The following is a 23664-nucleotide window of genomic DNA, read 5'->3' on the forward strand; positions in this document are numbered from 1 at the left end:
CTGGAGTGACAGAATGAGCTCAGGTTGTGTTCACAGAGGGCTTCAGAAGCCTTCCTCAACACTGGATTATTTAGGAAGAGCATCACAGCAGGGGAGGAAGAAAAGAGCACTTCCTCCCTAGCTTTTAGCTTCCTCTTTGTCTCCACTCTCTTCTTAAATGTCCCTTGTCCACCCCCACTAACCCCAGCAGCAAATTATGCAAAAGAGGAGCAGTCACAGAAGTTGAATCCCTAGATTTAGGGATGCCCTGAGCTGACTGTGACAAAGAGACCTGAGTGGGCCCTATGGTCCTAAAGAGGGAAGAGAACATCACACTTCTTAAGGCTGCAGCTGGGACATGGCACCCGTGCACAACACACAGTATACATTCAGTTAACACTGACTGAATAAATGAATACATTATCTATGGACTGAATCCAAAATGTGCGCAAAAAAAATGTGTGCTGAATAAAATTAAATGATGGCTGTTCTCTAGGTCTCCTCTAAATCCTGCCTGCATTAATTCTGCATATTTGATCTTTAATCAAGATGAACATCACCAGGTTATTATCTTCCACACAGCACTGTTTTCATATTTTTTAAAAAGATTTTATTTATTTGACAGAGAGAGAGGGAGATCACAACTAGGCCGAGAGGCAGGCGGGTGGGAGTGGGGGGGGGAGTAGGCTCCCCGCTGAGAGCCCAATTGGGGCCTCAATCCCAGGACCCTGGGATCATGACCCGAGCCGAAGGCAGAGGCTTTAACCACTGAGCCACCCAGGCGCCCAGTTTTCATATTTTTTTAAAAGATTTTATTTATTTATTTGAAGGGATCACAAGTAGGCAGAGAGGCCAGTAGAGAGAGGGGGATGCAGGCTCCCTGCTGAGCAGAGAGCCTGACATAGGGCTCTATCCCAGGACCCTGAGATCATTACCTGAGCCAAAGGCAGAGGCTTTAACCCACTAAGCCACCCAGGTGCCCCTGTTTTCATATTTTTTAATGTATTCACAAGACTCTTTACCACCTTTCATAACAGGTCCCATCAGCCAGCACACTGAAGGGAATCAAGTAGGATGAAGCTGCTTCAAACAGCTTGTTTGAGTTGTTAGTACTAAGAAGTAAGTAAGCCTGGAGGATGGAGTTTCTGTTTTTAACTCTCATTCCTGCCTAAGTGGAAAAAGTTTTCCTGCAACCATGCTGCTAGGAACAAATTTCCTGTTTTTAGTATTGTTTAGTCTGAATAGGTCTCTAGAGACCAATCTTAATGCTGAGGAAGCAAATGAACTGAGCCCCTAAGACAGTTCCAGTTTCATAGTCGGGTGCAGCCAGCCCTGCTGAAGCCCATTTCATTCCCAGGAATCCAAGGCCTAGTTAAAAAGATGAGATTTGTGTTGATCTGCACAGCATCTGTCTCATGCATCCCACTGACATGGGCCATTCTCCCTGGAGCAACACTTCTCTCCTGCAACACCAGTTTGCAAAGAGAAGAACTGCATGTTAGAATCACAATATCTCAGGGGCACCTGGGTGGCTCAGTTGGTTAAGCGTCAGCTTTGAACTCAGTTCATGATCTCAGGGTGCTAGGACTGAGTCCCACATCTGGATCCCTGCTTAGCGGGAAGCCTGCTTCTAATTCTGCCTGTCACTCCCCCTGCTTGTGTTTGCCCTTTCTCTCTCTGTCAAATGAATAAATAAAATCTTAAAAAAAAAAAAAAAAAGAATCAAAAGATCTCCATCTCCAACCATTGGTATGGGGCATTTGCTGTCCCTCAATAATAAACAAAGCATGACTCCAACCTCAGCCAACAGCCTGGGACTATCTCAGGGTTATCACTGCCACTTATCAAAGTAAAGGCAAAAGACAAAAAAGATGATGGAAGACAACTTGAGTGCTCAGGGCAACAATTACCTGCTGGTAACAACAAAGAGAAGAACTGACATAAACCTGGCCAATCAGGAACTTGGGACTGATTTTCAATGAACCATGGTTAATAAGATTTTAAAAATCCTAACAGAGCTGAAAAATGTCTAAGAGATTCATTTTCTCTGGTGCATAGATGTTTCTATATGAAAAATACTGAGATGAGATTCATCTCTGCTAAAAAATAAATACTTGGAAATTAAAGCTGGTGGAATTTAGGATAAATCTAGACAACAATGTAGGATTTCATTTAATTCAAATATATATACATATTAAGATTTTTTTCTTCTGGATTCAATCTGGAGGTCCTGCATTCATTATTTCCCTCCCTTCCCAATATGAAAGTAGATGCCATAGGGTATCTTAACAAATAAGAAACCAACTTAAAAAAAAAAAAAGCAAGTACCAGGACATGCTGAGTTGTACCAGGAAGGAAAAGGAGCACAATGGCTGAAAGGGTTAGTGCACAGATCCCAGTCCCCTTCATGGGCACTTCCGGTTACACTTCACCATTTTAAAATCCACTTAAAAACCTGGCCCCTGGTTAGAAGAGGTGAACTGAAGCATCTCTTTGCTCTGAAGTGTGAACTATTTGTCTCATGGTTGGGTCATTTATGGCTACTCAGAGGATTTAGAACACAACACCCTTACTGCACCTATAGGCAAGCACTTGCTTCAGAAACAAAATAAAAAATAGGTGGGGTTCTCCATACCTGAAAGAGAGGCACCATTAGGAAGGCTTGACGACACAAGTTCCTTATTCATAACTTTGGGGTCCTTTCCTACAATAAATGCAAAGGTTAACAGCCCAAATTTTTCTACTTGTCAGCTAATTCGTAGCGTATTTCAAATAGGAGAGCCAGGCACACAGGAAGAGTTATCTCACATAGTGGGCAGCTGGTTGGAGTGGAAAGAACAAGGGATTTGGAGCGATCTGGGTTTAAATCTGAGCTCCACCTCTTAGTAGTGTGGCCATGGTCAAGTGACCTAACCTCTCAGAACCTCAGTTTTCATGTCTCTGCCACAGAGATATTAACAACCCACTTTACAGGGTTTTTGCAAATAGTAAATGAGAAAATAAGTCAGGCACTCAGTTCAGTACCTAGAACAGAGTAGGTCCTCAAGAAATGGTATCTCCCTGGGGCACCTGGGTGACTCAGTTTGTTAAAAGTCTGCCTTTGGCTCAGGTCATGATCCTGGGGTCCTGGGATCAAGCCCCATGTCAGACTCCCCACTCAGTGGGGAGTCTGCTTCTCCTCTGTCTCTGCCCCTACCAGAGTGTTCACACTCTGGATCTCTGTCTGAAATAAATAAATAAAATCTTAAAAAAAAAAAAAAAAGAAATGGTATTTTCTTTTCTCACTTCCCACTTAAGCAAGTTGGTCATGAGAACGTTTTCCAAAATTAAATGCAACTTTTCCAAACCCTGAAATCAAATCTCTAAACTAACTAAGAATATTTCCAGATGCTTATTGAAGGAGGAAGTTGCTTCTATTTTCTTAAAATCTCTGATGTGGGAGAAAAGGAAAAGCAATACCAACCAGAAACGACATGTTTGTGCTTTAAACCTTACCACCACCACAAATAAGATGGGATTAGTTTAATAAGGGAGGAATAGTAAAGGGGGGGGAAAAGTAACTAGGGGTTCCTATTCCTGTCAGATCTCTTCTCATCTGAGTAGAACCACTATCTCTACCAGCTGTATGGGAGCTGCGATAATTCTTCCTCCTACATCAATTCAGCACATATCCCCATAAAACATTTGTACTTTACCTGTGTAACTACTGAGATAAGAGTCAAGCAATGAAATGACTGACAAAGGACTATCCCCCATTTCTAGGAAGAAAAGCAAGAAAAAAAGTTTAACACACTCTTCTGTTTACCTCTTTCACTCCTGGGGACCAGATGTAAGGGGCTTTTGTATATAGAAAATGATCTTATGAGTGAGTCCATCTGCTTCTGCCCAGAGACCAACTCCCCAAGGGCTCTGCCTTTTCCAACTTCTAAATTCAAACTGAGGGATGCCTGGACTCATCTGGTCATCATTTGATTTCAAGCTTCTATTGTGTTCAGTCTGTGGGGGGAAGTAAGTCTATAAATAGCTCATGCTGCTATGCCTTACACTTGAAAAATGAGAAACCATCAACTGCCTTTCCTACAGAGAAGGAATCCAGTTCCTGAATCCAGTTCCCTCCATAATGATCATACATTGCATTAGTATGCTAAGTAGCCAGCTTCAATCAACTAATTCATACACTTATTTTATTATAAGAGTAAATGGTATCTAGAAAGAAACCCAGGAGGGAGCTCCAGTAAAATTAACTAATTATTTTTTTAGAGAGGAAGAGGGTCAGAGGGAGAAAGAGAGAGAATCTTAAACAGGTTCCATACCCAGTGCAGAGACCAACAAGGGGCTCCATTTCACAACCCTGAAACATGACCCAAACTGAAATCAAGAATCTGATGCTTAACTGACTGAGCCACCCATGCATCCCAAAATTAGTGAATAATTTACATGATGCTTTGAAAAGTATCTGATCTTTTTGGAATCTCACTAAGCTATGTGCGCTCTCTCTCTCTCTCTCTCTCTTCTCTGTCAAATAAATAAACAGAAAGTCTGAAAAAAAAAAAAGATTTATGGGCACCTGGGTGGCTCAGTTGTTATGAGTCTGCCTTCAGCTCAGGTCATGATCCCCAGGTCCTGGGATAGAGCCCCTGTCGGACTCCCTGCTCCGTAGGAAGCCTGCTTCTCCCTCTCCTACTCCCCTAGCTTGTATTCCCTCTCTCGCTGTCTCTCTCTCCGTCAAATAAATAAATAAAATCTTTAAAAAAAAAAAAAGATTCATTTACTTATTTGAGAGAGAGAGATAGAGCATGCACAAGAGGAAGCGGCAAAGGGAGAAAGAATCAGAAGCAGACTCCAAGCTGAGCATGGAGGTTGAAGCAAGGCTTGATATCACAACCCTGAGATCACAACCTGAGACGAAACCAGGAGCCAGACGCTTAACTGACTATGCCACCCAGGTGCCCCAAGAACTATGAATTTTTAATGGGTAACTATAGTGTCCAATTCTTTTTTTTTTTTAAGATTTCATTTATTTATTTGAGAGAGAAAGAGAGCACAAGCAGAGGGAGTGGCAGAGGGAGAAGCAGGCTCCACAATGATCCCCAGGATCCCAAGATCACGACCCAAGTCAGATGCTCAGCTGACTGAGCCACCCAGGTGTCCCTTCAGTGTCCAATTCTTTTTGGTTATTTCCAGTGCTTTGCACAATTCTTGGAATATTTTTTAGTAGATACACATTGAATAAATAATGGAACAAGTTAAAAGAATTGCATATTATATGACCTTAATGAGCTTTCACAAATAAAAGAAACATCAAATTGAATGTTGGTTTAAGGGACAGGTAACAGAAAAGGTGGACAACCAAGTAGAAATGATAGAACAAAGATAAAAACAGATTGTTCCCTCTTCATCCTCATACCAGCTCAGAACTCCAAAAAGGCCATTTTTACTGGAAGCTGAGTTTATGTAAATGTATGTAAATCACAGATTAGAGCCAGTATATTGTAGTGATCACCCCTAACTTTGGATCCTGAAAAAGAAATATGAGGCCAACTACTGTCCCAAAAAATGCAGTTCAGAAAGAAATGCAAGTAGCAACAAGGATGTTCGGCAGCCAAGATCTAAAACTGGAAATGCTCCAAAATGTTACAGAGAAAATTATCAAATGTCCATGCTCTAGAAGCCACAGCATAGTTATCACTGTGCCTGACAAAGGCTATGGCTGCCATTGATTTAAGAGACAAATGCTAAGTTAAAATGTGCTCTACTAGAGTCCATACAGTAAATCACAAACCAATGTGGATCATGTGCTGACACCAGTCATAATGTTATATAGTTTTGGGGATATAAATCAAACACAGTCTCCATCTTTGCAGTATCCAAAATATGATAGCTGAAATAAAGCTGAAGAATATACTAAGAGACATAAGGAAAATGACACCAGATGGAAATATGGATCTAAAAAAGAAAGGAAGAGTACCTGAACTAGTAACTACACAGGTAAATATATACGATTTTTTATATTTAAAGATTTTAAATGCTTTAAAAGATAATTTACTGTCTAAGCAAAAATACTAATTTATAATAGAGTTAATAACACATGTAGACATAAAGTATATGACTTGATAGGATAAAGCCTGAGAGAGGAGAAACAGAAGTATTCTAAGGTGGGGGGAAGTAGTATCTTATCATTTGAAGGTAGACTATATTAAGTTAGAAATGTATACTATAAACCTTAAAGCAAGCACTAACCTTAAATCAAACAAAGAGTTACAGCTAAAAAACCAACAAGGATAAAATGGAATCATAAAAAATATACAATCCAGGGGCCCCTGGGTGGCTCAGTGGTTTAAAGCCTCTGCCTTCAGCTCAGGTCATGATCTCAGGGTGCTGGGATCGAGCCCCACATGAGGATCTCTGCTCAGCAGGGAGCCTGCTTCTCCCTCTCTCCCTCTGCCTGCCTCTCTGCCTACTTTGTGATCTCTGTCTGTCAAGTAAATAAAATCTTTAAAAAGTAAAAAATAACAAATAAATCTTTAAAAATAATCCACATTTTAGGGCACCTGGGTGGCTCAGTGGGTTGAGCCTCTGCCTTCCTCCTCTCTCTCTGCCTGCCTCTCTGCCTACTTGTGATCTCTGTCAAATAAATAATAAATAAAATCTTTAAAAATAAAATAAAAATAATCCACATTTTGGGGCACCTGGGTGGCGCAGTGGGTTAAAAATAATCCACATTTTGTAGCCAAAAAAAAAAAAAAAAAAAAGCAGTCATCAATTCAGATTTGTATAAATTGCAGTGGAATGCATCACATACTCTACACTCTTGTTACTCAAAGTATAGTCCTCAGACATGCAGCATCTTAACTCCACCTCAGACCTCTTGGTTCCAAATCTGTTTCTCTAACTTGAATTACTTTCAGGTGCATATGTATCACCTGGTGATCTCTAAAATGCAGATTTTAATTCAGTACCCTTGGGTTGGGTCTGAAAATACGTATTTTTTTCTTTTTTCTTTCTTTTTTTTTTTTTTTTTTAAGATTTATTTATTGGGATGCCTGGGTGGCTCAGTCAGGTCATGATCCCAGGGTCCTGGGATTAAGTCCCACATTGCACTCCCTACGCCGCAGGGAGCCCGCTTCTCCCTCTGCCTGCTGCTCCCCCTCCTTGGCTTTCTGACAAATAAATAAATAAAATATTTAATAAATAAAGATTTATTTGAGAGAGAGAGTGTGTGTGCACTCAAGTGGGGGGGGGTAGGGAGAAGGATAGAAAGAATCTCCAGCAGATTTCCCACTGAACAAGGAGCCTGATGTGGGGCTCAATCTCACCACCCTGAGATCACGACCTGGGCTGAAACCAAGAGTTGGAATGCTCAACTAACTGAGCCACCCAGGCATCCCCAAAATATAAATTTCTGATAGGCTCTAGGCAATACCAAGTTCCATACTTTGAGTAGCAAGAACAACCCCAGGCTCTCTACATCTGTGTTCCCAGGGTAGGAAACAAGTTCTCTTCCTCCCATGGCAAGGAGGCCTCTGGATATGCATGGTCTTCAGTAAAGCTTCATAGGCATATCCAGAAGGAAAAACCAGCAATGTGTTCCTGGGAGGTTATTTTTCTACAAGAAAGTAGCTTAAATTAAAATCTGAGCACTTCTACGGTTTTAGAACAAGAACAGATCTGTATGATGCCCCATGGGCAGGCTGCTGAAAAATTAGTAGAGATGGAGCTATGATGGCCCCAAGCTCAGGATCTAGAAATAAAAAAGGAAGTGATTCCCAAGTAACAGTGGGGTGGACAGAAAGATGATACAGGCACTATAGACTATTAGAACCTCTGGAAAAGGAGCTTTGAATGAGACATTAGATTTGCACAAAATCTAATCTAGAGAAAAGGAGCTGTTATCAAAGTAAGGTAAGATAAATAAATAAAAATTAAAAATTAAAAAGAATAAAAACAAGAAAAACAACAAAAAAAAAAACTGAGCAAAACGCTGTCTTAAATACACACACTCACAATTTGATTACCCAGCACCTAGTATATGCCTGACATAGAGTAGATAAATGTTTGTTGAGTGAGCGAATGCTGTTTCTGCCATCTTGGAACCCAGGATACTTGGCCTCCTTCCCTCAGGTTGAAAATCTTCATGGTGCCCAAATTATCTGAAGTGAAAGTACCTATCCTCCCCTTTTTTGCTTCTGTAATGGGAATGATGAAATGGCCTGTATCTGCTGGACTCAGCTGAGTAGCCAGGACATCCTTGAGGCCACTTTGCCACTATACCAAAGAAACTGTAATTAGCCTCCATATCCCTTGGAATCTGGAGTAGCTAAAGAGATGGAATATGGGAGTCTGGCCTCCCAGAACACTTGGAAAGATGGGCACTCTGAGATCCTCTTAGCTTCACCCTGGACTGCCACCACGTAATCCACTCAAACACATCTTGTACATTCTTATTCTTGCCTTATAATCTTTGCCTTTCCCTCTGACTGAAATGACCTCCCTTGAACTTACTCAGAGCAATCTATTATTATTGCTATTCCTCTGGATTCCTGAAGTAGTTATCATTAAGTACCACCCATTTACACTTGAATGCTCAATATTGTTGGTTATTTTTATATATTTAAAGCCTGGTATTCCCAATAGGACTGTAAACTTTCTGAGGGCAGGGATCACGTCTTATATAAGTCCATATTCCACATTCTGCATAGCACTCAACCCCATTATGCTACAAATGGTAGTTGCTTCCTAAATGCTCACTGAATGAATGAAAGAAATGTCAGTGTGCTAGGGAATGTGGGGTATTAAAAGATGGAAGAGGGCCCGTCTGCCTTCAAAGATCACAGTCTATTAAAATATGTAAGTCATTTCCCTCTCTCTCTCTCTCTGCCTGCTTGTGATCGCTCTCTCTCTGTCAAATAAATAAATAAAATCTTAAAAAAAAATAAAAAATAAAATATGTAAGTCATGTACCCAAAGAGCATTAACTGTAATACACAGGAAGTGTCAGAAAAGAGTAACAAATACTATGAGAATTAAGCAATGCAACTTCAAGGACTGAGTACCATTTTAACCAAGTCTTGAAAAACAAGCAGCATTTTGAATGGCAGGAACTGGAGAGGTGAGATATTTTAATATATTCTAGAAAGAAGAGCCAACATGAGCAAAAGCAAGAAAATACATGACATTTTGGGGAAGAGCAATAACCAAAATAACCAGGATAGTCTGAGAAAGAAAGGGGAAAGGACTAGCCCTGTCCAATATTAAAAAAATAGTGAGAGGAAGCTGGTAGAGCACAAGACTCTTGAGCTCAGGGTTGTGAGTTCAGCCCCACTTTGGGTGTAGATTACTTAAAAACAAGTAAAGTCCTGGGGTGACTGAGTGGCTCAGTGGGTTAAGCCTCTGCCTTTGGCTCAGGTCATGGTCTCAGGGTCCTGGGATCGAGCCCTACATCAGGCTTTCTGCTCGGCAGGGAGCCTGCTTCCCCCCACCCACCCTGCCTCTCTGCCTACTTGTGATCTCTGTCAAATAAATAAATAAAATCTTAAAAAAAAAAAGAAAAGGTAGTGAAAAACTGTGGTGTATATTTTATATATATCCGAAAATTTCTCAAACAATATGGTTCTATCACAAAATATGAGTAGATCAATTAAACAAAATAGTTTTAAAAGAGACCCAAGTACAGACAAGAATTTAGTAAATGATGAAAGTGAAGAAAGGTCGGGTGTTCAATAAATGATAATGGGACAGATGGCTAAGCTGAGGGAAAAAATAAAGTTGAAGCCTTTCTTTTCTTTCTGCCCGTGGACGCCGCCGAGTAAGCATCGTTAAAGTCTCCCCTCCCACCGCCGTCATGTCTAAGTCAGAGTCTCCTAAAGAGCCTGAACAGCTGCGGAAGCTCTTCATCGGAGGTCTGAGCTTTGAAACAACCGATGAGAGTCTGAGGAGCCATTTTGAGCAATGGGGAACACTTACGGACTGTGTGGTAATGAGAGACCCAAACACCAAGCGCTCCAGAGGCTTTGGGTTTGTCACATATGCCACTGTGGAGGAGGTGGATGCAGCCATGAATGCAAGGCCACACAACACACAAGGTGGATGGAAGAGTTGTGGAACCAAAGAGGGCTGTCTCAAGAGAAGATTCTCAAAGACCTGGTGCCCACTTAACTGTGAAAAAGATTTTTGTTGGTGGCATTAAAGACGACACTGAAGAACATCATCTAAGAGATTATTTCGAACAGTATGGGAAAATCGAAGTGATTGAGATCATGACTGACCGAGGCAGTGGCAAAAAGAGGGGTTTTGCTTTTGTAACATTTGATGACCACGATTCTGTAGACAAGATTGTCATTCAAAAATACCATACTGTGAATGGCCACAACTGTGAAGTAAGGAAAGCGCTCTCTAAGCAAGAGATGGCTAGTGCTTCATCCAGCCAAAGAGGTCGAAGTGGTTCTGGAAACTTTGGTGGTGGTCGTGGAGGTGGTTTTGGTGGGAATGACAACTTTGGTCGCGGAGGAAACTTCAGTGGTCGAGGTGGCTTTGGTGGCAGTCGAGGTGGTGGTGGATATGGTGGCAGTGGGGATGGCTATAACGGATTTGGTAATGATGGAAGCAACTTTGGAGGTGGCGGAAGCTATAATGATTTTGGCAATTACAACAATCAATCCTCAAATTTTGGACCCATGAAAGGAGGCAATTTTGGAGGCAGAAGCTCTGGCCCTTATGGTGGTGGAGGCCAGTACTTCGCCAAACCACGAAACCAAGGTGGCTATGGTGGTTCCAGCAGCAGCAGCAGCTACGGCAGTGGCAGAAGGTTTTAATTACTGCCAGGAAACAAAGCTTAGCAGGAGAGGAGAGCCAGAGAAGTGACAGGGAAGCTACAGGTTACAACAGATTTGTGAACTCAGCCAAGCACAGTGGTGGCAGGGCCTAGCTGCTACAAAGAAGACATGTTTTAGACAATACTCATGTGTATGGGCAAAAAAAACTCGAGGACTGTATTTGTGACTAATTGTATAACAGGTTATTTTAGTTTCTGTTCTGTGGAAAGTGTAAAGCATTCCAACAAAGGGTTTTAATGTAGATTTTTTTTTTGCACCCATGCTGTTGATTGCTAAATGTAATAGTCTGATCATGACGCTGAATAAATGTGTCTTTTTAAAAAAAAAAATAAATAAAATAAAAAATAAAGTTGAAGCTCTACCTCATTTCTTATGCTAAAAAATTTCAAATGATAGAATATTAAATATTGAAAAGATAAATCTATTAGTATACCATGAAAAAAATGCTGATTTTTAGAGGAGGGGAGGAGCAGAGGGAGAGAGAGAATCTTAAATAGACTCCACACTCACTACAGAGGCCAACTTGGAGATTGATTTCACAACACTGAGATCATGACCTGAGCTAAAATCAAGAATCAGATGCTCAACTGACTGAGCCATCCAGGCACCCCAAATTTGCCTATATTTAAAGATATACTCACACCGAGAAAAAAAAAATTACCATAAACAGAGCCAAAACAAAAGTAAAAATGTGAAATATTTCCAACATCTGAAATGGGGGATCAATTTCCTTAATATACTAAGTGCTCTTAAAAATCAGAAAAAGATGTACAATACAGTAGAAAAATAGGGAAAATATATGAACACATAATTCACAGAAAAGATACAAATGGCTAAGAAAACATGAAAAGATGCTCAATTTCAATTATAAATGAAAGAAAATCAAAGCCGGTAAGATACTATTTTTACCTGTCAGATGGGCAAAGATTAAAAAGTTTGGTAATACTTAGTATTGACAAGGGATACAGTAGGGTATTCTGATAAATTACTGTTAAGGGTATAAAGTGGTACAATGTTTTTGGAAGGCATTTAGACAAAAATCTATTGAAATTTAAAATGCACAAACTCGGTGGGGGGGGGGGGGGGCGCCTGGATGGCTCAGTGGGTTAAAGCCTCTACCCTCAGCTTGGGTCATGGTCCCAGGGTCCTGGGATCAAGTCCCACCTCAGGCTCTTCAGGGAGCCTGCTTCTCCCTCTGCCTCTCTCTCTCTCTCTCTCTTTCCCCCTCATGAATAAATGAATAAAATTTTAAAAGAAAATGTTAAAAATAAATAAAATGCACAAACTCTCTGAACATACAACAGCACTTCCAGAAATTTGTCTTACAGTTATACTTGCAAAAATGCAAAGAAGTTTATTACAGTATTCTGTATTATAGCAGAAACATGGAAATATCCCAGCCATCCATTACTAGAGAACTAGTTAAACTATAATACCTTTATACACCAGAATTCTATGTAGCACTAAAACAATGAGATAGAACCACATGTATAGCAAATAAATTAGAGCCAGGATAAGCTGAGTAAAAAGCACATTGAAAAATAGTATGTACAGTGTAAACCCCTCCACATTTTTTAAAGGATATGTAATACATGATTTTTATGTTTAGAGACTATCTGAAAGGATACCAAAGAAACTGTAGACAGTGGTTACCTCTAGAGAATGAGACTGGGGGGAGGTGTGGGAGAAGGTTTTTTCCCACTTTTTACATTACACTCTTCTGTACTATTTGTATATGTTATAATTATCTTGCATTTCCTTTATAGCAAAATATTTTGATAAACCAATTCATTTGCTGACACTTTTTATGGAGTCATCTGCTTTCCACTGAGTACAGAACTAGAGAGAAACCAGTACCATTTCTTTCTCCACACTTTCTGAATCTTTTTTAGAACACAGTACTTAGAAGGGGCCTTTTGTTGGTCAGCTGGACTGGCTCCCCTAGACAGAGGACCATTGACATGGTGTTGAGAGTGTGCTTGGACACAGACTTACTGTGCAAGTATGCGGGAGAGAATTTAGCACCTAGCGAGGCAGACCAGGTGGCCTCCTCTGGAGAGGCCTACCATTATCAGTCTGCCTGTGCACACGTCTACTGCGGTAGACACATAGACCTTTTGTTCAAAGGGCTGCTCTTCAGTTTATATCCCTTTGTTTAGATGATTTTGTGAATCACTTTTTCCAGACTCTCGAAGCAAGCATCACCATCATCATACTGCTCTTTTTTAAGCAATTAATTGGCAATCCTTTTAAACCTTTTAAACCCAGGACAAATTCAAATATAAAGGGAGTGCGTGTATAAATCAACTTGTCAGCATTGCACATGTAAGCAAGAGAACTTCTGGGCAATGTCAAGGACAACTGTCTCAGGAACCCTATTTATATACTTAGGCTGCTCCACATCTGCAACTGACTATGGAGCTTTGGGTATGCCTCCTCTACAAATAACCTCCCTCACTGGCTTAGAACTCAAGGACCCAGCTCTGTACCAGAAATTTCTGTTAGTCCTTGGCTCACAGGGAAGGAGAAAAAAATCCAAAAGACCGCTTCAAGCCAACTTTTGCATTTTAAAAGTGTTCTCTTGTTTCTGCTGTTCATTTTTGTACAGGCATCCAGCACCAGCAGCAAACTAAGTTTCAAGGACCTCAATTCTTTAGACTTTTATGAGTCTGAAAGCTACTCTTTAAAGATTTATAATCAAGTTTCTAAAGAGGGGAAAAATGTGTTAGATGAAGCCAAAAGAATGACTTTATTCCCTTAAAATCCAGCCCATGGCCATGCTTATGTAGCTGAGCAGCTGTGCTGCTGGCAGTGGGATGGAACATACTGAAATGAAACACTCATGATAATCTCCCTTCCCCCACTTGTGCCTGCAGAGCCCCATCCAGTTATTGCACAAAAAGGCTTTTTCTTATAAACTTTTCTCCCTTCTACCTCTGTCTCCATCTTGCTTGGGAAGAAATAGCACTAGTGATGGAATGTACACAACTCTGCAAATATTCATGAGAAAATGCTTTGTCGCCTACACACTCCCTAGCTCCCTTAAAACACACATGCATTAGGGAAAAGGGATACACAGAGAAACTGATAGGGGACTGTGGTTCTCTAACGTAAGTAAACTGAGAGGCTTTCTGAAAACAGGCAGCAAGATTCAAGAGGGCAGAGTCCTAACTTGTCTTTCATCTATTGAACCATAAATTGAATAATTGATCCAATAACCATTAATTGGTCATTTAAAATATATGGCACTGGGGGTGCCTAGCTGGCTCAGTCAGTGGAGCCTGTGACTCTTGATCTCCGGGTTGTGAGTTTGAGCCCCACTTTGGGTGTAGAGATTACTTAAAAAAAAAAAAAATCTTAAAAAACATAAAATGTGGGGCCACTGGGTGGTTCAGTGGGTCAGGCCTCTGCCTTCAGCTCAGGTCATGATCCCAGAGTCCTGGGATCAAGTCCCACATCTGGCTCTTTGTTCAGCGGGGAGCCTGGTCCCCCCCACCCTGCCTGCCTCTCTGCCTACTTATGATCTCTGTCAAATAAATAAATAAAATCTTAAAAAAAAAAAACATAAAATGTGCAACACTGGAAATACAGAAATAAACAGAGCTGTGTGTGGTGCGGCATTTGAAAGCTGAGACTCTGGTATCACATGGTCAAGGGTTTAAATATTGGGTCTCTGACTTGGCTGTATGACCTTAAAGCAAGCTACTCATAGTGCCTGAGCCTGCTCCCATCCTGAAGATGGAGATAATAATGGTGACTGTAAAATGTACCATAACCCTAACAGCATCTCCCCCTCTGTAAACTCTCAAATTTCTTCTCGTCTTAGTTTTCTCTTTGTGCTCCCCCTCCTCTTACCCCTCTAAGGTCCCTCCCTCAGTTGCAGTAACTCCTCCACCTTCTCTACTCTTTCCCCAAAGCCTTCATTCACACTCTAAGCTCAGAACACAAAAAAGAAATGAGGGTCTCAGTCTGTTTCTCTACTTAACTCTGCTTACTGAGGAAGTAATAGATCATTTGTCTTCATCTTATAATGGGTTGGGGTCCCCAGAGAGAAACATTCCTTCTTTGGCAGCAGTATCTAATCACAGCCTGGTCACATATTAGGATTCAAAAATTCTGCACAACTTACTCTTCATGTCCTAATTACATATAATCATCTGCAATTTCCTCCATTTTATCCTAATGGAACTAAAGACTAACTGGTTCTAATGCTCCAAAAACTGTTAAAATCATCATGTTCTGCACTTGAGCATTATTATCACCTGTCTTGTCTCTGAACCAACATTTCTTTTTAAAAGATTTTATTTATTTCTTTGAGAGAGAAAGAGAGCACGAGCAGGAGGGAAAGCAGAGGGAGAAGCAGATTTCCTCTTGAGCAGGGAGCCCGAAGCAGGACTCAATCCCAGGATCCTGGGATCATGACCTGAGCGGAAGGCGGATGCTTAACTGACTGAGCCACCCAGGCACCCCTGAACCAACATTTCTTTATTAAATAATCACATGCAGATGCACATAATGTACACTATACCGAGAGTGGCTTTCTTCTTGGTTCCTGTGGTCAGCCCTTCAATCATTTTTAGTGTTATGTGGGGTTATTTTCTGAAGACTCTTGGAGTTTCCTAACATGCTCGAACTAAAGTCTAGAACTAAAGAGAATATTTACCAAAGAATGTGTTAACACACACACACACACACACACACACACACACACACACACACACACCCCACCCCTCTTCAGGACTCTTTGAGAGTAGACAATGGATATACTGTGTGTTCGGTGTTCAGTGCATGGCAGAGAATAAATAAATATTATAAAACAAAAGCACAACCACATTGCTGCTATAATTTCAGTTTTGGATTCAGTGGTTATGAGAAGGAAATCTCTTGTACACTCACCTGACTTTTTATCTGGAAAAGATACAAGTGTTTTAGGTGTTGTGTTTCAGCCAAATAACTGGCCATTTAAAAATAAAGATTCCCAGGAGAATAGAAGCAATTGCTTTCCACAAAGGGCTGGGTAGCTTTTTGTTCTGGACACGCTTTCTGTTGACTCAGTCTGCAATTGTTTTGACAGCCTATTACAGCCCTTTTTAGGTAAAGCTGAGCTAATGCTCTTCATGGAAAGTTTAACAAACACAAAATTACCCAAACACAATACACTTAAGCAGAGAACTCCAGCTCCAAGAGATATTCCTGATCAGGAGGAAAGGAGGGAAGTTACTTTTCCAAGTGAAGCATGATGATCCGGAAGGGATCACAACCAGATTCAAGAAGAGATTTTCAAATCTAGTTCAGCTCTTAGGAGCATAGGCCTCGTTTCTCTCATACTGTGATAGGGTAATCACAACATGGAACCAAGCCACAGTATTCTGGACCTCCCTTATCAACTCTGGTTGCCAAATTCTAGGCTGGGAACTTAATTATTTCAATTCCTCCTCACAGGAACTCAAGCTCAAGAAACGAGGACTCAGAGAATCTAAGTAACTTGTGTTAAGTAAGCCAGCTAATAAGTGGCTATGCCTGAATTGAAACCCATGCCTAACCTCAGAGAAGAAGTAGATTAACATTAATACAGATTATAACCAGATAAAATATAGGCCAATTTTGGCTTATATATACCAAGAAAAGGCTTGAGTGCAAGTCTAAACATTAACAAAGACTAAAAACACAATTAAGATGAAGAACAAGCTGCCTTAAGAATGGGAAGCTAAAACGAGGGTCATAGGGTAATGGACAAGACAGGTGGTAGGAGGGGCACCTGGGTGGCTCAGTGGGTTAAGCCGCTGCCTTCGGCTCAGGTCATGATCTCAGGGTTCTGGGATCAAGTCCCAAATCGGGCTCTCTGCTCAGCAGGGAGCCTGCTTCCCTCTCTCTCTCTCTGCCTGCCTCTGTCTACTGTGATCTCTCTGTCAAATAAATAAATAAAATCTTTAAAAAAAAAAAAAAAGACCGGTGGTAGGATATCCCCTACCAGCCCCTGTTCACTACAGTCTTTTCCCTGTCTTTCCTCTTCATCCTCTCTCCTCTTTCCTAATTTACCATCTCTTTTTCCTATATCCCTTTTTTTTCCTTTTTACACTGTAACGTAGCAAAGCATATGAATTTCACATTCAGATAACCTGTGTTCAAATCTAAAACTCATATCTTATTGTGTGACTTTGGGCAGATCACATAGCTTCTCTAAGTCTAAATTTTCTTGACTATAAGAGGATAAAATCTCCTACCTTTTAGGCTATTGAAGGGATTAAATCAGACAGTATGTATGAAGAGATAACCTGGTCTCCTAGTAGACTGAGATTTCTTTTAACTTTGAGGGTCTGTGAGGCTTGCTGGCAAACAATTTATAATTGGACAGTCTTGGATTTGAATCCCTGCTCCACCACTTACTGGCTAAGTGATCTGGAAGTCTTGTAATCTTTATGTACCTCAGTTTCCTTATCTATAAAATGAAATAAATAGTAAGGACTTAAAGGTTTGGGAGATGATCAAATGAAACAATAAACATTTTTAATCTATAGATATTTAGCCATATATTAACAAAGAAACCTGCCTCTCAGTAGAACTAAGAGTAGCTGACTTGTTCTCCAGAGGCCCATGTTTGTGGATGCCTAATTTATGAATTGAGTGTGTCATCACTAAGGACTGGCAATTGTTAAAGCACTAAGAAATGCTAATCTTGAACCTATCTTCTGAGGCTGTAAAATAAATATAAAAAGAAGGAGGTAGAATGGTACAGTGCAATGAAAAGACCACCACAGGAAGCATGGGTCCAGGCTCGCTTGGGCATTAACTGCCTGTATAATGCCATATAAATCAAACAGCTATATCTGGAACCTGAGGGTGATAGAAACATTTTTTTATGTTCCTGATTCAGATTGCCACTGCCATTTCATGGGTAGAGGCCAGAGATGCTGGTAAACACACTACAGTGCACAGGACAGATGCCCACAGCAAAGAATTATCTGGTCAAAATATCAGTAACAATATCAAAATATCAATAGGCTGAGAAGCCCTGGCCTAGATGTGACTGCTAAGTTCCCTTCGAGCTCTAACATTCTAAGAGACTCTGAGGCAGAACCGACACCAAATAGATGACATTCCTGCTAATATCTATCAAGCAATGGCTTATGACGTTGCTCAAAATCCCCCTATAGCCAGTGGAGGAAAACTTTCCCTCCAATATGTGAATATTCTGAAATCAGTGCCATATTTTTGAGGGTGAGGACAGTCTTTCCCCACAACGGAAGAAACCCAGAGGTTTCTTGGATGCCTGGGTGGCTCAGTCAGCTAAGCAGCTGCCTTCGCTGCAGGTCATGATCCCAGGGTCTTGGGATTGAGCCCTGCATTGGGCTCCCTGCTCAGCGGGGGACCTGCTTCTCCCTCCACCTGCTGTTCTCCTTGCTTGTGCGAACTCTCTCTCTAACAAATAATTTAAAAAATCTTTAAAAAATTTTTGACTAAAAAAGGAAGAAACCCAATGATGAAGGGGGCACAATCCTCCAGGGACTTTGTCCCTTGTTCTTTGCAGTTAGAATCCATGCTTCCAAAGCCTTAAGTTCCTTCTGGCCAAGAAGCTGATTTAAGTAGCTCTGAATCAAGGTCAGAATAAGATAATACACACAACAGCATACGTGAATCTCAAATACATCATGCTTACTGAAATAAGCCAGACTCAAAAGGCTACATGCTATTTTATTACGTTTACATGATATTTGGGATTAGACAAACTGCAGGGACAGAAAACAGATTAGCAGTCGCCAGGTAATGGGGGTAAGGATAACAATTTGACTGCAAAGGGACCTGAAGGAATTTGAGTAATGATGCACTGTTTTATATACTGATTATAGCTACAAAACTGTCAAAATTCATAAAACTGTACACTGTACATTAAAAATGTGAATTCTACTATATCTAAATTATATTTCAATAAAACTGTCCTTGGGGCCCATGGTTGGCTCAGTTGTTAAAGTGTCTGCTTTTGACTTGGGTTGTGATCCCAGGGTCCCACATCAGGCTCTTTGCTCAGTGGGGAGCCTGCTTCTCCCTCTCCCTCTGTCTGCACTCTGCCTGCCTGTGCTCTCTGTTAAATGAATAAATAAAATTTTTTAAAAAACTGACCCCTCTTACCCACACCCCCAAGATATGACCACAAATGCTACAGAGAAGATTGTTAGGAGAGGTTGAACTGGATGACATAAAAATTCTTTCCACCCCACGTCCTGTGGTTTTATTACAGTCTGCCTCTCCATTCCTGGTGACCTCAGGGTTAAGTCTGGGCTCCAATTTCTGTGTTAAAGCAATGAGTCCTGCCATCATTCAAGGATCTCTGGCCCTACTTAAGCTTGTGACAGAGGCTCCTTTCCTGCTGTCTCCTATCTTAACTCCCCTTGAGACTGATGAAAGTCTTAGACAATAAACAAGTGAGAATAAACCTCAGGGGACAGTGGTTTTATCTCTCTGCACAGGCTTCCTATCTAAATCCCATTTGATCTTTCCACTAAACTCCAAATCGGGCAACAACATAAAAATCATATTTATGAACTCCCCTCCACTATGGACTTTTGGGCTTCCCACTACATTATTTTTTATACACTTAAGCTATATAAATGTAAAATGTGAGCCTCACATCAAAATTATACCAAGTTTTTTGAGATATATATAGATATGTAGTTTTGTTTACAAACATTATTGACCCAGATTATTGATCTATCAAATGTTACACAAAAGAGTTTTAACTTTTCTTGTATCCAGAACAGCCCTAGGGTGCCTATGTAGCTCATAATTGGTTAAGTGGTGGAATTTTTTTTTAATTAATTTATTTATTTTCTGGAGAGAGAGAGTACACAAGTGGGGGAGCAGCAGGCTCCCTATGGGACTCAATCCCAGGACCCTGGGATCATGACCTAAGCAGAAGGCAGATGCTTAACCAACTGAGCCACCCAGGCATCCCAAACGGTAGACTTGTGATTTCAGCTCAGGTCATCATCTCAGGGCCCTGCAACTGAGCCCCACATCAGACTCCCCACTCAGCAGGGTGTCTGCTCCAGGATTCTCTCTCTGCCCCTCCCACCATGCACGCACATACCCGCTCTCTCTCCCTCCCTCTCTCTAAAGCAAATAAATAAATCTTAGAAAAAGAGACTAGCCCTAGGTATGCTGTGGCCAGGGAGGGCTGAAATAGCCATCAGACTGCTCACACTTTCTACGAATAAAGACCACTGTCTTCTATGACACATATATAGTCACAACTATGCTGGGAAGGCCTTGGCTTGTTCTCTCAATCCTCAGCACATCAACAGAGTTCACCTCTATTGCCAGACTAGCCAACTAAGCCTTTTATGCTCAGCCTAGGACCATAAGCACAAGCCTAAGGCTCAAAGATACGAGCCTCTAGGATTCCTGGGCCCTTCTGCTGTATAAAACACAGGCCAACTTTGAAGTGAACCCATTTACCTGCCATTGGAGAAGATCACTAACTGAACTAACTTGTACCCTCCTGAATCATGCTGAGGCCCAAGCCTAAATGGACACTAGCCAACTTCTATGCCCTAGAGAAGCACTCTTTTCTCATCCCCTTTGTTCTTTCTGTAATTGATGGCCTCTCACTACTACTTCTCAGATAAAAACATTATTAATTCTTTTTTAAGATTTTATTTATTTATTTGACAGAAAGAGATCACAAGTAGGCAGAGTGGCAGGCAGAGAGAGGGGGGAAGCAGGCTCCACGCCGAGCAGCGAGCCTGATGCGGGGCCAGATCCCAGGACCCTGGGATCATAACCAGAGCCGAAGGCAGAGGCTTTAACCCACTGAGCCACCCAGGTACCCCAAAACATTATTAATTTCTGACCAAACTATTAAAATAAGAAATAGCCAGGCCCCAATTCCATGTCAATTTCCTAATAATTATCCAGTTATGGGACTAAGGAGAGTGAAGGAAAATGACATTACCACATCCTGAGATGCATACTGAGGATCCTCTGGGTTGACCGACCAGTAGCAGTAATCAAAGCCAAATGCCACAACCTTCTCCCGGGAGTCTCCAAAGCCATCTGGTCGATTGTCCACCTAAAATCAAACATAGAATACAGTCCTCTCTATCATAATGTCAGAATCTAGCCAGTGCCACTTGATTCCTCCCTGCTATACCTAGAGAAATCCTGACTGGCCATGAGAATCTTTATGTTATCGACCTGAAAAAGAAAACATGTAAACTCTGTCCTTGCATCATCAAATAAAAGCTCCAGAGAATTAAATTTGTCTCTCATACTATCACCTATCTGCCTACATATGAACCAAGCATAGAACAGCTTAGGAGGGAAAGCCTTTCCCTTGCTGAGCATCTTCTTAACACTATCATTTCTTTCTCCAAGTATTTCTGTAAATGATACCAGGAGTACATGAGTAGTTCTGACCCTATCAATCTAGGGCTTTCAAAGAGGTATTTACCCCCAGTGCATTAGAAAGCACACTGGATAGAAGAACGAGGACCAACCCAACTGCCCAGGGTAGATGAGGATAAATTCAGAGCTTGGAACCACACTGACATCCAGGTAGTGGGGAGAATGGTATTAATGCCACAAATGTTTTATCTTATTCTTTAATATTTAGACTCTGGACAGGGATAGACAAACCCTAGCACTAGCTGCCATAAACTACAATAGAAAGAGGCTGTCAACCATCATATGATCTCCCTGATATGAGGAAGTGGAGATGCAATGTGGGGGGTTTGGGGGGTAGGAAAAGAATAAATGAAACAAGATGGGATCGGGAGGGAGACAAACTGTAAGAGACTCTTAATCTCACAAAACAAACTGAGGGTTGTGGGGGGTTGGTGGTAAGAAGAGGGTGGCGGGGTTAGGACATTGGGGAGGGTATGTGCTATGGTGAGTGCTGTGAAGTGTGTAAACCGGGCGATTCACAGACCTGTACCCCTGGGGCTAATAATACATTATATGTTTATTAAAAAAAAAAATTAGGAAAAAAAAAAGAAAGAAAGAGGCTGTCAGAATTACTAAGAAATTCTTAGGGGATAACTGAACTCAAGGAAGTAAGCAGCTAAGTAGGTGTGCAGGTGACAGATTAGAGTTTGATCTTGGCCAGGATTTATTCTTAAAAAACCAAAACTCTCAACTCTCAGAACAAAGCCCTTGAAGTATGTAAGCAACAGAGATATAAATAGGAGACAGTAGAGAATAAAAGGTCTTTTGTCCCTGGGGAGCACCTATTGAAAGTTTGGAAGGTCCCCTTCTCTTTTAGCAGAGAGCTGCTGACAAATGGAGATACCACATCACAGGGGTGGGCATGGCTTGTAGACCTGGGGTCCAGATAACCCTCGCTCCTACAAGTCCGATTCCTTAGCTCCGGGAATGCTGAGTACCACCTGCAAGCTGTCTACAGCAGCAGGTTCGAGGTCAGTTTCCCTGTCTCGCTCCACTCCCCAAGGCCCATATAGAAAGAACCCCTTCCACTTCCGCTGTTCTGGTAAATGGAGAACGGATGGAGGAAATTAGCCCTGGGGGGTGATGGGTGGAGGAGGAAGTTCCCAGTGTTTGTCCACTTGTGACTCAAAGGTCAGTGAGATCTGTGAAAGAAGATCTACAGCAGGATCCAGGACAGCAACTGACTCCCTTCGGGGAGCTGATGCATACTAAAATCTAGTAATGCTTCTGGATTAAGTGGTATCAAATGAGAGGCTTCAGACAAAGTCTAACTGGTGGTCCGGTGAGTTAAATATACCCATGGAAGTGACTTACACTAGCCATGACGCTCATAAGTAGTAAGCGACCAGTTTCCAAACAGCTGCACCCTGTTTGACAGAACTTGGCCTGTAGTGGCCACAGTCCCTATACTTCTTTCCTGCTTTATTTTTATACTTGCTTTGTATAAAACTCTCCCTTCTCCCAAACCCCCACCTTAAACCCATTCACACACACACATCTTCATCCCAGAAGCCCCTGTAATATACAAACTCCTCAGTGGAAAGAGAAAGGAAAACAATTTCAGGCTTACCTTTAAATTTCTGATTTTTGCCAATTTGCCATCAACTTCCACAATAATTCTTCCTCCTTCTTTGGTCTCCCTAGAAACAAGACCCAAGCCCATATAAGAAGAAACATTGCTTTAAAAAAAAATTAAGAAAAGGGAAGCTGAGATCAGTACTACTGGGACAAAATGTTTCCCTACTGCTATCTCGGTAAGTAGATGTCCCTAGCTGACATGCTTCTCTGGATCATTTGAATTTGGCCCTAGAACAGCTACGAATGACCACTATTGAGCACCCTTCATGTGCTGGGCATTGTATTAGGTACAGTACATATTATACTTCATCTTATGCAATCTTCCCACTAACACACTCTCCTGACATGGTTTCCTACCATATCTTCATTTTTTCAGATGGAAGACTGAACCTGAGAAAAATTATGTAACTTGTCCAAGGTCACACATCAAGCAGTGGCAGAACTGAGATTTAAACCCAGATCTGTCTGACCACAAAGCCTGGGCTCTTAACTATATCCTTAGAAATGAGGCCTGAAATTCTGGAGAGTATCTTTTGCTCAATGCACAAGGCATCCCCCTCACTTTCTCCGGGATTTTGAGCATGGAGAGTAATGAAAAAGGTTTTGGAGTCCTCTCTGTTGACATACTGAGAACATATTTCCCAAATCGTTTCATCTTCCTAAATTGGAATGAGAGCCAAGATTCTCAAAAATTTTCCTATGTTGCAGTTAGGCAGTAACACTGTTAACAACTAACCAACCCCTAAATTTACTTTAAGGGGCTTAATCCAAGTGACCCATAAACCTGAAGCCCAAAATGAGAATTACTCCATTCTATAGATGAAATCTTTTCTCA

At 41.3% G+C, this 23664-nt stretch overlaps 1 protein-coding gene across 3 annotated transcripts in view; it reads right to left on the reverse strand.

Moving 5' to 3' along the window:
* Window positions 1-23664, reverse strand: part of STARD9 (StAR related lipid transfer domain containing 9) — a 115910-nt gene that overhangs the window by 87733 nt on the left and 4513 nt on the right. For all 3 annotated transcript variants that reach the window (XM_032856723.1, XM_032856721.1, XM_032856720.1), the window contains exons 2-3: window positions 22822-22891; window positions 20761-20877 (exon numbers count right to left, since the gene is read on the reverse strand). In XM_032856723.1, the coding sequence (XP_032712614.1) occupies window positions 20761-20877; window positions 22822-22891 (187 nt within the window). The remainder of the gene's footprint in view (window positions 1-20760; window positions 20878-22821; window positions 22892-23664) is intronic.

This window comes from Lontra canadensis, unplaced genomic scaffold (assembly GCF_010015895.1).
Source record: "Lontra canadensis isolate GAN:19392208 unplaced genomic scaffold, GSC_riverotter_1.0 scaffold12, whole genome shotgun sequence".
Classification (NCBI taxonomy): Eukaryota; Metazoa; Chordata; class Mammalia; order Carnivora; family Mustelidae; genus Lontra; species Lontra canadensis.